This window comes from Carex rostrata, chromosome 13 (assembly GCF_964058835.1).
Source record: "Carex rostrata chromosome 13, lpCarRost1.2, whole genome shotgun sequence".
In the NCBI taxonomy this organism is placed as follows: Eukaryota; Viridiplantae; Streptophyta; class Magnoliopsida; order Poales; family Cyperaceae; genus Carex; species Carex rostrata.
The window spans coordinates 6,985,975-7,002,908 of NC_135930.1; the positions used below are offsets into that span (position 1 = coordinate 6,985,975).

The window sequence follows — 16,934 nt, forward strand, 5'->3', positions numbered from 1 at the left end:
AAAAAAAAAAAATGTTGCATAGCGGGTGCTATTTGCGCTACACGCTATGCGCTATAGCGGACCGCTATTACCGCTATAGCGTCCATAGCTCAAATAACGTGTTATTATGCCATAGCTTAGTATTTAAAGTCCAAAAACGCTACAGCGCGCTATTTAGAACACTGATATTACTTATTGTTATTGAGCTCTTGTATATGTGTAGTACCTACGTTATGGTCTTGGTAGCACAAATTCAAAAGTTTCATATTAAATTGCAATAGTCAAGCAACCCTAATAAATTTTGGCTTCTCCTGATGACTGCAAATTTACAAAACTAGTCAAGTTTGAACTGCAAAAAACAAATCAATAAATACCTACAAGTTGACTTATTTTTTATAAACGCTGCAATTTAAGTTCAAATTGCAAAGTGTGTGATACGTTTGGGTGGGGGGGTTTAGTTTACTTTTTGGTAAGATGTATGTGAGATGGTATTCAATGCAGATGAAAGTCTTTTTCTTCCTTTTTGTCTTTTTTTCTTCATTTGATTTTTATGTCCGTCCATTATTGGACGTAGCCAACGAGGTGTCCAAATAAAATAAGAAATGATTTAATTTTGTTGAGAAATTATGCTTCGAGGTCGTTCAATAAAAACACGTTCCGTGATATGTAAATAACTAAATATTAATATCATTGGTGTTAAATTTCTACATGAATGGTACTTAAAAACAAAAGTTAGATTAACACTTGCGGTGACATAACACGTTTTTATTAGTAAACAAGTTTGGATACAAAATTGATCTCCATAGTTGTTAGCAAACTTAGAAAGAAAAAAAAGGTACAATGAGGTTTTACTTATTTATCTGATCGGTACCGTATCCGATAAGACGGTACGAGTAAGTTTTTTTTTTTCATAAACTTATATAGTACAGGTCAATATTTTTTTTTTGTTATCTAAATAGGTAAGAGTACTAATAAAGCCTATTTCATACCTGTTATACGATCGGATAATTGTAAAAAAATTATATATATTATATATATTAATAAGCATTGAAAATAGTACTTTAATTAATTTACTTGCGCTTAACATGATCATAATTTTCTTTGAAATGAATGTACATGTTTTAATATTTTATTCAATAAGTAATGAAAATAATTATTATATTTATTACCCGTTATTTACCCACTACTATTTCGTTATTTGACAATCATAACGAATAAGGATAGGATACAGATAAGATAATTTGTAGCGGGAAGAATAAAATACAGATAAAGACAATTTGTAATGGGTACAGATATAAAAATGCTTCCATCCGACCCATATTGTACCCATTGACACCCCTAGTTTTACTCATCAACTCCCTTTTTTTCCCCGAAAAAAAGAAACAAAAGGTTAAATACTTCATGAGTGAGGCTATGGCATTATACATTATATTTTTAGAGTTTTTTTTACTATTTTATTAGATAGGTAGAAAATCACATGATATAAAAAATTTAGATCATTCAAAAATAGTGATTTTTTATCTATTTAAAGAACAGTAAAATGTGTGAAGCCTCAGCTGTTTTTCTTGACTTCTCAAAAAGAAAGAAAGATGCCCTCTCAGTTTCTAGGCTACAATTGCATGATGCATGAGTGAATAATAGTTAGAAAAAGAAATGCTAAGTTTTCCTCTATATTATATTTTGTAATTTTTAGATGCATCAATACTTTTTAGTTCCTCATATAAAATAAAAGTACACAATATTAAAATTTTCAGCCACTTCGATTTTAATTTTATAATTTCATCTCTGGCCCAATGAAGATCTCGTCCGAATTAAAAATACATTGGGAAAAAGTAAAGTAAAAGAACTATATAATGCCTAGACGGTAAGTCTTAATTTTTTGCATATATATACTATACCGCTAAAAAGAAGTTCCATCTGCACTAATGCATGTATTCTAAAAATTTACAAATTGCAATTAAGCAAGTCTACAAATAAACATATTTTTTGGCCTCCAACTGCTCGAATTGTTGTGAGAAATGTAATCATAATTTTTATTATGAGTAGGCAACCAACGGATTATTGATAGCCGCAAATAGACAACAACTCGATTATAAATAAATTAGTTTTCAAAATTCATGGACACTCCTAATTTAATGTAGCTTTTCCACTGGCTGCTTCCAATGAAAATGAATGTTTTTTTATATATTCTTTTAAATGAATTTTATCTGTCATTCTCTCAATGGCAGCCGGCTGTATTGAATTTCTCTTATGATACTGGCTTCATTTCATACTGAATTTTCTTGCTGCTTATGATATTAAAAAAAAACACTCCAAGCTGGCAAACATTGAGCAATAATTGGATCAAACATGAGCCGATCGAATCATCGGATTTGAAATGATCAGTCTGTCTAATGAATATTTATTCCTTGGGACTATCTAATGAATATAGCTTTGGAAGAGGGGCCTGATCTTATCCTGAGCTTATGGCTCCGTTTAATTATACATTAAAAAAATTGTATGATTTCAAGTAAATGTATGCCATAGATATAATTGGACAGTTCTGATAGCGTATTATCTGCTCCAAATCCTGTGTTAAAGAATTGCCACTTGTTACAAAGAGGGAAATAAATCTGCTGTGATTCCAAAATATCGTAATTTCAAATTCATCCATTCATCTGCTTTAAGATTCTTACATAAAAACTATATATTTTTAAAATTCATGCATAAAGAGAAATGAATAGATGAATATGGAATTGGAGGGTTCTGTGATGCTTTGAGATCACAGCAGATTTATTTCTTACAAAGAGAAGTGTTTTATATTTTCAAATTTTCTTACTATTTAAGTTATAAGCATGTTGCATGGCCATTTTGGGCGACCGATTCAAGTGTAGAAATTAACAGTGGCGAATTTTGCCTTATTCTTTGTATATTTTCTGATCTATAGAATAATAGTCTATATGTGCATAATGCATTTCTTAAACGAGCTAGAAAAATATTGGCATTGCCATGCGAAATAGAGAAAATAAAGACTTGTTTTTTTTTTTTTAATTTTATGCACTTCATTTTAAGTTTATGTTAGCTCTATATTTCAATATACAAAGTTACAACACAAACAAGTATATACCGAAATTGTTCTTTAAAATATTTCTTAATTAAATAAAATACATGAAAAATAAATAATAAACAATCAAATTTGATTCCTAAAATTTTACAACACATATTATTGTACAAATATATCAGTACTTTATTTTTTTCTATAAATAGGAGATAAAAGAAAATAAGAATCAATTAACGATGTACTTGTAATTTAAGAAAAAAATGTCATTTTACGTCTTCCTATTTTGTCAAAGGCGAAATTAGTTAATATCATAAACTGTAGGGACCGAATTGAGATAATGAAACATGAACCAAAACAAAATTATCGTATAACCCGAGGAGCATGGCCAGCATGGGTAAATTATTTTATTATAAAATATGCTAATCCCATGTTCTTGACCACAAGATTCAATTCAATCTAGACACGCTTTGCTGTCCCTTTCCCCCTCTAATTTTTTGATAAAGTAATAAGTTGGCACAGCCCAGATGGAGTACCTTTTCTGACCTCCACGGCTCCACCTCCACCTTCTATTATATTTATAACAAATAATAGAAGAGGAAAAGAAAGGAAAGGCAGCAGAGGTAGCACAACGAGTGAACGAGGTCTTTAGAAAGAACCCAATTCAAATAGAAAATAATTGTTTGACGCCTCCATTTCAGAGTTCAGACAAAGTACACATGTAGGTGTTGGGGAATCCTCATACGGTATCCAACATAGATGACAATTTAGTAGATTGATTAGTTGAAGACTTCAAGAGCATTTATTCTCACTTCTAAGAATAGTTGATAGGAAACATATGCATCTGAATAGGAAAACTATTCATTAACTTAGGAATATTTGATTGAGGTTCATTTTTATTCTGTGTAATACTTAGTTTTACTGAAAATTTATAATATTTAAAACTTCTCTATTTATGAGAATATTTTTTATTTTGGTAAATGTAGTTTGAACTTTAACAGTTAATCTTGATACATTATGATATGGCCAATTATGTGAGAGTTGGAACTGGCTGATAGGTATCGGACTAAATTTGATTTAAGGTCCAGTCAAAGTTATTCGATTAGGGCCTGTTCGGCCGACAAATGGGAATGGACTTGGGCACGAGAATTAAACTGAAAAACACTGTTCTCGTCCGAACAGGCCCTTATTGTAAAAGTTTGTATAAGCTTGATCTGTGTGAATCTTGACGTAGATGAATGAATCTGACAGAACAACAATCCGATATGCAGCGAGAGTCTGATAAATTGAGGATTACCGTTGGGCTCGCGCAAATTGGATTGGTAGAAGAAGAGAAGGAGAGGAGGGGGGTCAGTAAAGACGGTCAGACCGTCCCATTTAACTGTGCAGCTGACAGTGGGCCCTTATATTTTATTAATGGCCCAGCTCTTTTAATTGAAGGTGTGACTGACAAAGAGGCCCAGGAACACCGAACTGGAGGAAACGGTATTCAGGAATTAGAGGGGACAAGGTCTGCAAAGAAGCCAGGCCGTTGAAGGTTGTTATGCCACCTCGTTGCTGACATGTCACTCGTAGATCGATTAGAAACAAATAAAGGGTGGTTTTAGATAATTCCTTTTGCTTTCACATCGCCTATATAAGGCCCATGTATTACAAGTTAGAATTTATCCAGAAATTAGACAATCTGAGAGCATTTCTCTGTTGGTTCTTTTGTATTTTTTCGCGACTGAGTCGCTGTTATCAGTAAAAGTTCATCTCTTTCATTTTCAATCCTGTTTCTCTTGATTGTATTTGTGCTTCTGATTCAAGAACGTAGCAAGTGGTATCAGAGCCAGCGATCATCAGCTGGGGAAAACTAAGCACAGAAAGCAATTGAATAGAAGAATGCCTCCGCAATTGAGGTCTCAATCCCACATGGATGAGTCGATACCTCTGGATCTAGCAGCACTGAGTGACAAGCTGGCCCGATTTGCCCTAGATACTGAATGTTCTCTTCAGGCCTCATTGCAAGCAAGGGATGTTCGAATCGATAAAGTAGAGAGTAAGATCGACGAGCTGACAGGGATGTTCAAGGCGTATATTGATGGCAAGAGAACCGAAGAGCCAAATGGAAGCAACTCAGCTGGGCGATCTCAGCTGGACAACCAAATCAGGGGAGGTCCAACTAGGCCATCAGGTTCTGAAGAAATACCGGGTCAAGGCGACCGGGTTAACCGGTATCCAGATTCTCAGTTTCAAAATCAGAAGGTTCATATGCCTCGATTTGATTTTCCCTCATTTGATGGTAGTAATCCGATTGACTGGTTAGAAGCTTGTGAATTTTATTTTGAATGTTATCAGACATCTGAGATGTATAAAACACGATTAGCATCTATGAATTTTTATGGTAAGGCCAAGGAGTGGTACAGCTGTTTTAGGGTAGAGAATCCAAATCCACCATGGCCTATACTAGTTGATGGAATCTTTGAAAGGTTTAAGAATAGAAGAGGGGGAAATGCTGTGGTGATGTTCAGGAAAGTGTGTCAAGTGAATACAGTAGATGAGTATATTGAGGAGTTTGAGAGAGCTAAGGCTAGGTTGCTAGCTGAAACCAGTATTATAAATGATTACTTCTATTTGTGGAGTTTCATAAGTGGGCTTAAGGAGGAGTTGCACAACATGATTAACTTGTTTAAACCACAAACCTTAATAGAAGCATTTGGTGTAGCTCAAGAAATTGAAGTGGCTGTAGGGGTAAACAACAAAAAATCCATATTCAGTAAGCCAAATTCAAACCCAATCTATAAACCTAATAGACCCGGGGACCAAGGAGGCAGGAGATGGGTGGAAGGAATTGGGGATTTCAAATCTCAACCTAAACAGCAGCAAAATTTGACTTTAGAACAAAAGAGGAGCATGGGGTTGTGTTACAGATGCAATGAAAAATGGTTTTAGGGGCATAAATGTCACAAGGGTTTAAATGTCATTAATGCTGAAGGGGAAGAAGGAAAAGGGAAGGAAACAAGTGAAGAGCAAGAGGAGGAAGTTGTAATAGCTGATAATGACAGCAGTAGAGTGGAAGAAGTAGAAGTGGAAGAAAATGAGGTTATCACATTAGAGGATCCTAACTGTGATGAGAATAACAGGACCTTGAAATATAAAGGGATGCTCCACACTATTCCTATATGTGCACTCATAGATTCAGGAAGCACACACTCATTCATTCAACCTTCCCTGGTACAAGATTTGAATTTACCCTCAAGTGATACTAAACCATTGTTTGTCAGAATAGCCAATGGTGAAAGGATGCAATCATCAACCATGTGTAGAAATGTCAAGTTTAAGTTGCAAGGGCAGCCATTTGAAGCTAATTTGAGAACTTTAGAAATGCAAGGGTATGATATCATACTAGGCATCGATTGGCTATCAACTTTTGGTACCATGGAGGTAAATTGGAAGCAAGGCATGATGGCAGTGAAAGGAGATGAGAAGAAATGGAGGTTGAAATTAGAAGAAGTTAAAGCTGAAGTTAGAGTGTGTGATGGAGAGTTAGATGCAGTTAAGGAAAGGAAGAAAGGGAATCAGGTGATCTATGCACAGCTGTTTAAAGTAGAAGAAAGTGAATCTAAGCAGAAACCAGAAATTAATCCTACCCTTTTACCAGTTTTGCAAGAGTTCAAGTGTTTGTTTGATGAACCAACTTCCCTACCACCTAGGAGGCCTATTGATCACCAAATTGTGCTTAAGCCTGACTCTAAACCAATCAGCCAAAGACCTTATCGATTCTCTTACTTCCAAAAGTTAGAGATTGAAAAAATCATACAAGAACTCCTCAAAAATGACCTAATTCAGCATAGTACTAGTTCCTATTCTTCACCAGTTTTGTTGGTTAAAAAGAAGGACGGGTCTTGGCGTATGTGCATAGATTATAGGAGGCTTAATGATGATACGGTGAAGAACAAGTTTCCGATACCAATTATAGACGATTTGTTGGATGAATTAGATGGAGCTCAAGTGTTTTCTAAGTTGGATTTGAGATCCGGGTATCACCAGATTCGGATGTCAGAGAATGATGTTCATAAGACAGCCTTCCACACTCATGAAGGCTTGTATGAATTCAAAGTTATGCCCTTCGGGCTAACTAATGCGCCGGCGACATTTCAGGCCTTGATGAATCTGATTTTTAAACCATTTTTAAGGAAATTCATACTAGTGTTTTTTGATGACATTCTTGTTTATAGCAGGGATATTGGATCTCATGCTAAACATCTCAAGTTGGCTTTAGAAGTGTTGAAGCAGCACCAATTGTTTGTGAAGATGTCAAAGTGCGAATTTGGGGTCAATCAGTTGGAGTACTTGGGGCATATCATTTCAAGAGATGGTGTGGCTACTGACCCATGCAAAGTAGAAGCAATGACACAATGGCCTGTACCTAAAACTATCAAGGAGCTGAGAGGGTTTCTTGGATTGACAGGTTACTACAGGAAGTTTGTCAAAGGGTATGGTTTTATTGCTCAACCTCTAACTGAATTGTTGAAGAAGAATTGCTTTGGTTGGAGTAAGGAGGCACAAACAGCATTTGAACAACTCAAACAAGCAATGGTAACTGCTCCTGTACTTAAACTTCCAGATTTTCAGCAACCTTTTATATTAGAAACTGATGCGTGTCAAACGGGAATTGGGGCTGTTTTGATGCAAGGGAGAAGACATGTAGCTTATATGAGTAAGAAGTTAGGGGTAAAGAACCAGTCATTGTCAACCTATGAGAAAGAATTGCTAGCCTTATTTTCAGCAGTTTCAAAGTGGAGGCATTATTTGTTAGGTGGTGAATTTGTCATAAGGACGGACCAAATCAGCTTGAAATACCTTCTTGAGCAAAAGGTGAATACCCCAATGCAGCATAAAGGCTTAAGTAAGTTGTTGGGATTGAAATATACCATTGAGTATAAAAAAAGGGTAGAGAACAAAGTGGCAGATGCACTATCTAGAAGAGAGGGGCAAGATGGTCAACCTGGAGAATTAAATGCCAAATTAAACATGCTAAGTGAGTTGATTCCCAATTGGGTAGAGGATGTAGTGGAGAGTTACCAGCAAGATGTGTGGGTGGAGCATTTGAAGCAGAAAATGAAAGAAGAAAGAGAAGGGGATTCAAAATTGAGTGTACATCAAGGGGTGATTAGGTACAAAAATAGAATATGTGTTGGTAACCATGGAGAATTGAGGAATGCCATTTTGAGAGAATTTCATGATTCCAGTTTAGGGGGTCATAGTGGCATCACTGCTACTTATCAAAGGGTGAAGAAATTTTTCTATTGGCCTAGGCTGAAGGAAGAGGTGTATCAGCACATCAGAAATTGTATCAACTGCCAAGTCAACAAATCTGAATATGTCTCTCCACCTGGACTGTTGCAACCATTACCAATTCCTGATGAGGCGTGGGAAAGTATTGGAATGGATTTTATAACCGGTCTTCCAAATTCTAAAGGGTTTGAGGTGATATTCGTGGTGGTTGATCGACTCACAAAATACGCGCATTTCATGGCATTGAAACATCCATACAAGGCATCAGACGTGGCCCAAGTGTTTATGGATCATGTGTACAAGTTACACGGGCTACCAAGTAATATTATATCGGATAGGGATCCAATTTTCACAAGCAGGTTTTGGAAAGAGCTAATGAGCAGATTGGGGGTACAATTAAGGATGAGCACGTCTTACCATCCACAATCGGACGGTCAAACTGAAAAGGTAAATCAATGTGTTGAGCATTACCTCCGAAGCATGGTGTACGAGAAGCAAAATAGATGGGCTCAATACCTATCGTTAGCAGAATGGTGGTACAATTCCAATTGGCACAGCTCGATAAAGTCTTCACCTTTTGAAGCTTTATACGGGTATTCTCCTCCACAATTAGCCTTGGGTAGTGTTCCAAAAGGACCTGTAGAGGCAGTGAATGTGATTCTGAAGGATCGTCAAGCCACACTGGCAAAGCTGAAATCTAATTTGGAAAAAGCTCAGGCTCGCATGAAGCAGAATGAGGATAAGCATAGATCCGAGCGAAAGTTGGCAGTTGGGGATTGGGTCTTTCTAAAACTGCAACCTTACCGGCAAGTATCAGTGGCGGGCATGCGCAATCAAAAGCTCAGTCCCAAATACTATGGTCCATTTGAAGTTCTCGAGAGGATTGGTGAAGTAGCGTACAAGCTAAATCTGCCCCCAAATTCGCAAATCCATCCTGTATTTCATGTATCCCAGTTGAAGAAGAAGATAGGTGATAATACCGTGAGCTCTCCAACACTACCAATCATTGGCCCAATGAACCCTCAGGAGCTTCTCCCACAACTGATACTCGCACGAAGGATGGTTAAGCGCAGGAATGCCGCAGTGGCACAAGTGCTAGTACAATGGCAAGGACAAGCTGAGGAAGAGGCGACATGGGAAGATTATAGTCGAATTGAGGAGAAATATCCTGATTTTCTTCGTGAGGACACGAATTTTGCTAAGGGGGAGGAAATGCAGCGAGAGTCTGATAAATTGAGGATTACCGTTGGGCTCGCGCAAATTGGATTGGTAGAAGAAGAGAAGGAGAGGAGGGGGGTCAGTAAAGACGGTCAGACCGTCCCATTTAACTGTGCAGCTGACAGTGGGCCCTTATATTTTATTAATGGCCCAGCTCTTTTAATTGAAGGTGTGACTGACAAAGAGGCCCAGGAACACCGAACTGGAGGAAACGGTATTCAGGAATTAGAGGGGACAAGGTCTGCAAAGAAGCCAGGCCGTTGAAGGTTGTTATGCCACCTCGTTGCTGACATGTCACTCGTAGATCGATTAGAAACAAATAAAGGGTGGTTTTAGATAATTCCTTTTGCTTTCACATCGCCTATATAAGGCCCATGTTTTACAAGTTAGAATTTATCCAGAAATTAGACAATCTGAGAGCATTTCTCTGTTGGTTCTTTTGTATTTTTTCGCGACTGAGTCGCTGTTATCAGTAAAAGTTCATCTCTTTCATTTTCAATCCTGTTTCTCTTGATTGTATTTGTGCTTCTGATTCAAGAACGTAGCACGATAACCATCTGACCACCTCCGTTCCAATTATGTGATGGTACATTTTAATTATGTTAATTAAGTTGACTCTCTTAATTCAACATAAAGTTTTAAATGGAGATCTCCTTTTCGATGAGAATGGAGAGTATTCAAGGTCCAGTCAAAGTTATTCGATTATTATAAAAGTTCGTATAAGCTTGATCTGTGTGAATCTTGACGTAGATGAATGAATCTGACAGAACAACAATCCGATAACCATCTGACCGTCTTCATTCCAATTATGTGATGGTACATTTTAATTATGTTAATATAGTTGACTCTCCTAATTCAACATAAAGTCTTAAATGGAGATCTCCTTTTCGATGAGAATGGAGAGTAATAAAGCATCCACGGTCCACCTAACGGTTCAACTACGTTGGCCGTCCTTCTGGACAGTTCCAATTAAGCTGTATTCCCAAATTAACCCTAGGAGTGTAACATTTGCCCACGTGGGAAAAATATAAGAAACTTAAATTATTTTTAACTTATTGGACATATTACATAATTATTCCTTGGTAAGATTAAGTTTTATAGCTTATAGAATTCTCTTAAAATAACAAATTAAACCGTTAAAATCGATTTATTTTACTAATTATGCTTTCAAATATAAAATTTATAATTTTTAAAATTAATTACATATAGAATATAGCAATAAAAAGATTTATAAGTTAATTTTAATACGTTAATTTCTCTTTCTACTAAATTAATTTGAAAATATATAAATTTTATCTATAAACACAATATATGTAAAGTAGATCGATTTTAATGGTTTAAATTTGTCATTTAAAACTAATCCAATAGATATTGGAGTTAAATTCACCAACAAGTTTGGTGATGTTAACAACGTCATAGTTCTACTCAGTATTATTGAATAATTTATTTGATAGTAATTAAAATAAAGAAAATAATTATTTTTGTAGGGACGTAACTGAAGCTCTCAATTGTAAACTAAACTCTAAAAAAATCAGATTGATTTTAAATGACAAATTTGAACCGTTGAAATCAGTTTACATTATGAGTGATGCGTCTACATGCAAAAATTTTGAACTGTCGACTTAATTTAATATAAACTCAAGCGGTCAAAATTAGAAGGTTTATAAATTAATTTTAGTGTATTTTATTTATTGAATGTTTTTTTATCACTTGACTTTATACAAAATTAATATAAAAATTAAATTTTTTTGCATATAAATATATCACTTGTAAGATAAATGAATTTTAACAGTTCAAATTTGTCATTTGAAGTCCGATAAGTTTTGGAGTTGAGTTCACAGAGTGAATTGATGAAATTAGAAACACCCTAGTTGTCACAAGTGAAAGCTAAATCAATGGCATCAGGTATTCTGAAATTAAATCAGTGCCACTAATAAGAGTCCATAAACAGTAGTCACCACTAATCTAAATAATCTGGAAAAGCGACGGAGGGGTAGAACGGTCATTTCACTCTTCCTTCACAAAATTTGGCCCCTAGGGATGTAAAAACTGAGCACTAATACAATGCCTGTATAAATACACCTTTTCACCTCTTAAAAAAATAGCTTCTCTTCCAGTTGTCTCCCCCACCCGCCTCTCTCTCTCTCTCTCTCTCTCTCTCTCTCTCTCTCGCTGGAGTCTAGAAAGCCTGAGAGAAAGAGTCAATTAAACCTGAGTTGACAGATAAGGTTCGCCATTCTTTACTTTTCCTATTCTTTTTGCACATTTCTTGTAGCATTTTTGTTCTTCTTGTTCCCGCATTGTGTGATTCATCACTAGATCTGGATTGCATTTAGTTTATTTGGGGATTTTGAATGGTAGACAGGCCAAACAGGTACTTTTATTTTTTATTTTTAGTCGTGTAATTAATTCTGTGGAGATTCATCGACAGCTGGTTCCTTCACATTCTTTAATTAAATTGATTAAAACTTCTCTCAAGATCGAGATTTTATTTTATTTGGTTTAGTGCCCACGGTATTCCTTACTTGTTCTCAATTTTCCCTATTGGTGGCAAAAGGGGTATTGGTTTATTTGTTAGTTTTAAGTTGTGCAACCATACTTCATACTTGTATTTCTGCTGTGCAATGCCAATCACTATTTTCAATATTTCTTGTGGCTTCTATTTTTAGTTCGAATGTACAAAAGATTGTTGCTTTGAACTTTGAAGTCAAGGATACGTAGGTATGTCTTGTGGTACTTTATCTGTCCATTTTTCTAAGTTTCAAAATGTCATTGCAATTTATTTTTATTTTTGGAAAACAAATCTTTGCCCTTCTTTCCAGAGTTTCATAAGAAGAACAGCAATTAACATACTTTTGCTTATTAAATCTAGCTTGCTTGTTGTGGACTAAGTTTTAGTTGAGATAAGTCAATTTTTCTCAGGCTTTGAAAACCTGCCTTACATTTTGACAATTAAATGCAGACTATTAGATCCAGTATTTCTTTTTGGTTGCTTTTATCTAGCAATACCCCTTTTGGTGCTATTATCCAAATGTCGCTAAATCTTTTATATGTTCCAAGTGAATGCTAATTGTTTGTCAGCATTTTTCACCTTTTGATTATTTTTTATCTTTAGTTTCATTGTAGACAAAAGTAGTATCTCTTAGTTACTTAGCAAATTATACATACTTTTTTTTATTATTTTTTTTCAAATTTTTCTCTAGGCTGCCTTTCTAAATTAAGCAGTTTGCTTATCAACACCATAAGATTTCAGGATTTCCATTTTAGGGACATGCATGCAATCTCCAAAGTTGGATTGTTGATATCTACATACATTATATCAACAAATTGCATATATGCTAAAATTAAACTATTTAAAGATTTATTCTCTATCTTCTTTTTAGGACAACTTTTGCCACCAAATCAATCCCTGTGACAGCTAATCAATCCTTTTCTTTTCTCCAGATTTCAATTTGTCCGTTCCATTTTCAAGTGAATCAACCTTACGCAAATCACTACCATGGCTGCCTCTTTTGCTGCCGCAGGTTTCTTCCCCAAAACAAATAGCTCAATCAAACCCGCAAAAAATTCATTTCTAGACAAACCTGACGTGATATCTCTCAATTCTGTACCAAAACCTAACAAATCTGATACCATATCCTCCATGAAAGCCCAAGCACAAACCCTCCCCAAAATAAATGGCACCAACCCAGGTGTAAAACACCCTTTTGAAAATGTTCTCTTAGAAGACCCCCTCAAGAAAAGTTCCTCTCCATTGGATCCTCCGATCCCATCATCCTCTCCATTTCAGATGACACCTTCCAAGACCTTCTATAATTCCCTGCCAGACTGGAGCGTCTTGTTGGCGGCCATGATGTCTTATATTTTTCTTGCTGCTGAGAAGCAATTCACATTATCTGATTGGAAACCAAAGAGACCTGAAATGCTAGCAGATGCATTTGGTTTTGGGCGCATGATTCAAGACGGGTCGGTTTTCAGACAAACCTTCCCAATAAGGTCATATGAGATTGGCGCTGATCGTACTGCTTCAATTGAGACCCTCATGAACCATTTGCAGGTACAGGATTATAGTGGTAACTTACATATTGGGACTGGTATGTCTAGGTGTGTACCAGTTTGCAACATATGGTAACAATATGTTGCAGTTTTTGGGTATTGTTCTTTAATATAGTACTTCACGTTTTCTTTTATTTTAGGTTTATTCTGAATTCATATGATTGTATATTTGCAGTGCATGTACATGTTGATAGAAAACTTGTATTCGTTCTATAAGAATATGAATATATCCATATAGTAAGATACAGAATATGAACTTAATTCAATGGAAGGAAAAATATATACAATCAGATCAATATTGGACCAGATTGCTCTTTACATCCTTAGGATTTTATCTAAGGCCATCAATAGATGGAGTACGGAAACATTTTATAATTTTAACGGGTATCAGTTCTTGGAGAAACTATTTCCTATTATTTAATTTTTCTAAATTTTTTTGTTACTTCTTTTTATAGGAGACTGCGCTTAATCATGTGAAGATTGCAGGGTTGCTAGGGGATGGTTTTGGTGCAACTCCGGAGATGAGTAAGAGAAACCTCATATGGGTTGTCAGTAGAATCCAACTCCTTGTTGAAAAATATCCTTCTTGGTACATATACCTACTCACTTTTTAATTTTTTATTGCCATAAATCTCGCTAAAGTTCTACCATTTTGTAAATAAAATTAATACCAGAATTTAACAATATTTTGTGCTGCTTGTTGATTGACTTAGCTCATTTTTTTTCTTTTTACTGTTTTATTAATATAGGGGTGATGTTGTAGAAGTGGATACATGGGTTGGTGCATCAGGAAAAAATGGCATGAGAAGGGATTGGCATGTGCGTGACTATAAATCTGGCCAGACTATTTTGAGAGCTACTAGGTACTTCATACCTGAATTGTTCAATTTCTCAATTAAGTTACCAATCAAGCCAAAATATCTGAATAACCTCTAAATATGCTAAACAGTGGTCATGTCTCGCACAATCGTACCTAAACCTTATTAAGTCATTAACTTTTGTTTTTGAATATGAATATTTTTTTTTTACTTTTTGCTTATTTAGTGTATGGGTGATGATGAACAAAGAAACGAGGCGGTTAGCAAAGATGCCAGAAGAGGTACGGGCTGAAATCGGGCCTTATTTCATTGACCGCCTCGCAATTCGTGCAGAGGATGCTAAAAAACTCCCCAAGGCTGAGAAAAAGGATTCCTCAGAACGCTTTGTCAGAGAGGGTTTAACTGTAAGCTTTTTCTTATTTTTTGAATGACAATAGATTTATATACTTCACAGGAACTATAGACCCTGGATTTGCTAACATATTTTGGGTTGAATAAAGATAATTTTATATTTTATAATTTTTTTTTCCATTTACAAATATGCTGGTGTTATTGTTGAACAGCCGAAATGGGGTGATCTGGATGTAAACCAGCATGTGAACAATGTGAAGTACATTGGCTGGATTCTAGAGGTGCTATTTCTTTACCCCTATAGATATTCTCCTTAATATATTTAGATTTATTTTTTTCTAGATAAGTATGATAAGCTTAGTTGAGCTACTTTTGGAGAGTTAGGTCTTGTACACATCCCATCTTGGTATAACCACATGTTTTATTAATTTGACAGATGTCAGATGCATGCTTGGTTAGTTCAGGGTTGTTCTGTCCTTGCCTTATACTTGTACTGAGATTTTCTTCTAAACTACCATATTGCCTTTTAGGTCTTTTTACATCTATGCCATTGTCAAATAAACAAATTATCCTCGGAAAGCAGCTAATTACGCGTTTTCATAATCTAAGTCAATCTTCCTGGGTATTTAATTTTTTAACCTTTGGTTGTTTATCCTTTACAATTTATTATTTCAGAGCGCTCCAATTTCCATTTTAGAAAAACATGAACTGGCAAGCATGACACTGGAGTACAGGAAGGAGTGTGGCCGGGACAGTGTGCTTCAGTCCCTGACAAGTGTGTCTTCCAGTGCTGATTGCACTGGAGAAGATGGGGTCAGGTGTGAGCATCTTCTCCAGTTGGAGAGCGGAGCTGAGATTGTGAAAGGATACACTGAGTGGAGGCCAAAACGGACTGAAGAAGGGAATGCAGGTGCAATCTCAGGCCAGAGTGCTTAAAAGTGAAATTCATTGAGAAATGTGGGGATTCAGTACAACTCTGAACTCTAATTTTGGATTTCAAATTATTTCTGGTTGAAATGGCAGCATTGTTAGAGAGAGAGAGAGAGAATGAGAGATAAAGGGTGCATTCTTATTTAATTATTGTTCCTCTTGTATAATATAGTATGGGTAGGGTAAGGGGTGGGCATATGATTTATGGGTCTAATCTACTATTTTTTTTTCATTCTTTTTCTTTCATTTTTTGTTTGTTTTGATTTCATTACCATCCATGGGAAGAATTGTTATTATTTTTGAGAAAATGGATAGTATTGAAGATGTAATTATTCAGGCTTAAATTATGATTTAACTATTCGAAAATTTTGTTTAAGCTGTAAAAAGTGTTCTTTGACGAGTTGCCCAGTAATGTATAACTATTGTGTACTTCGCATATTCATTTGATTACATTATATTATTAAAAAGTATCTGGACTTCATTTTTCGATAGAAAATTAAAGGTCTGTACAATATGGAGGGATGATTTCATGAGAAACTAAATAAGACATCAAGTAAATTAAGCATTGATTAAATAAAAGAAAATTTAACACTGGATTTGCTGCGATTACTGCCAATAAAATAGATACAGATGTCAAACCTTGAGCAAAATGATGACTTCACCAGGAGTCAAAACTAGTTTATGAGAGACCAAATTATATTGGAATGGAAATATCACATCTTATAGAGAAAAAGAAAAGAAATCAAAGGAGGTCAAAATAGGTATACTAGTGAAACTTCCCTGATATACTTATGTTAGTTCTCAGCTAGATAAAACATTTACATCGTTATCATTGCTTTATGATTGGGTGGGAGGGGAGAAAAATCCAAGCGTAGGGTTGGTCATTGCATTTGTTTTTTATATTTTTTTTAATCGAGAAAAATGGATAATTTTTTCTTTGATAAATAGTTGAAACCGAACCATTGATTCGATCCACAATGATTCCCGCAATAAGTAGAGTTCAGATCCAGTGCAGTACCCTACCGTATAGAATGAGATTTGCATTGTCCTCATTAACCTGGCACAAATCTTAAAACGGACCCCTATAATACATTTGGATGCACTAGATAATAGCTACGGTTGAGAATAGTAGATTAAGAATAGTTAGAATAGCTACTATTTAAGAATAGCACTAACTCAAAGCTATTCAGAATGTTATTTGGATTGAATATTTAGATTAACGAGAACAGCGATTGAACATTTGAGAGAGTAGTTTGCTATTCCAT

The 16,934-nt window shown here is 35.4% G+C and overlaps 1 protein-coding gene across 2 annotated transcripts; it reads left to right on the forward strand.

Moving 5' to 3' along the window:
* Positions 1-11,597: 11,597 nt before the first annotated feature.
* On the forward strand, positions 11,598-16,035 carry LOC144564580 (palmitoyl-acyl carrier protein thioesterase, chloroplastic-like). Of its 2 annotated transcripts, none has more exons than XM_078314186.1 (7): positions 11,598-11,742; positions 12,959-13,571; positions 14,026-14,159; positions 14,320-14,433; positions 14,615-14,792; positions 14,952-15,020; positions 15,415-16,035. In XM_078314186.1, exons 2-7 carry the CDS (start codon positions 13,014-13,016, stop codon positions 15,673-15,675), a joined length of 1,314 nt encoding a protein of 437 aa, XP_078170312.1. In that variant the 5' UTR covers positions 11,598-11,742; positions 12,959-13,013; the 3' UTR covers positions 15,676-16,035. The 2 variants fall into 2 exon arrangements, with proteins under 2 accessions (XP_078170312.1, XP_078170313.1); XM_078314187.1 differs by having other exon boundaries at positions 11,641-11,742; positions 12,898-13,571.
* Positions 16,036-16,934: the final 899 nt, after the last annotated feature.

What these genes read in the sequence shown, in the direction of transcription:
- LOC144564580 (XM_078314186.1), top strand. Translation starts at nt 13,014, where the DNA reads ATGGCTGCCTCTTTTGCTGCCGCAGGTTTCTTCCCCAAAACAAATAGC. An exon ending in GTTGAAAAATATCCTTCTTG is followed by an intron (nt 14,160 to 14,319) that starts GTACATATACCT and finishes TTATTAATATAG; the next exon opens with GGGTGATGTTGTAGAAGTGG. An exon ending in ACTATTTTGAGAGCTACTAG is followed by an intron (nt 14,434 to 14,614) that starts GTACTTCATACC and finishes TTGCTTATTTAG; the next exon opens with TGTATGGGTGATGATGAACA.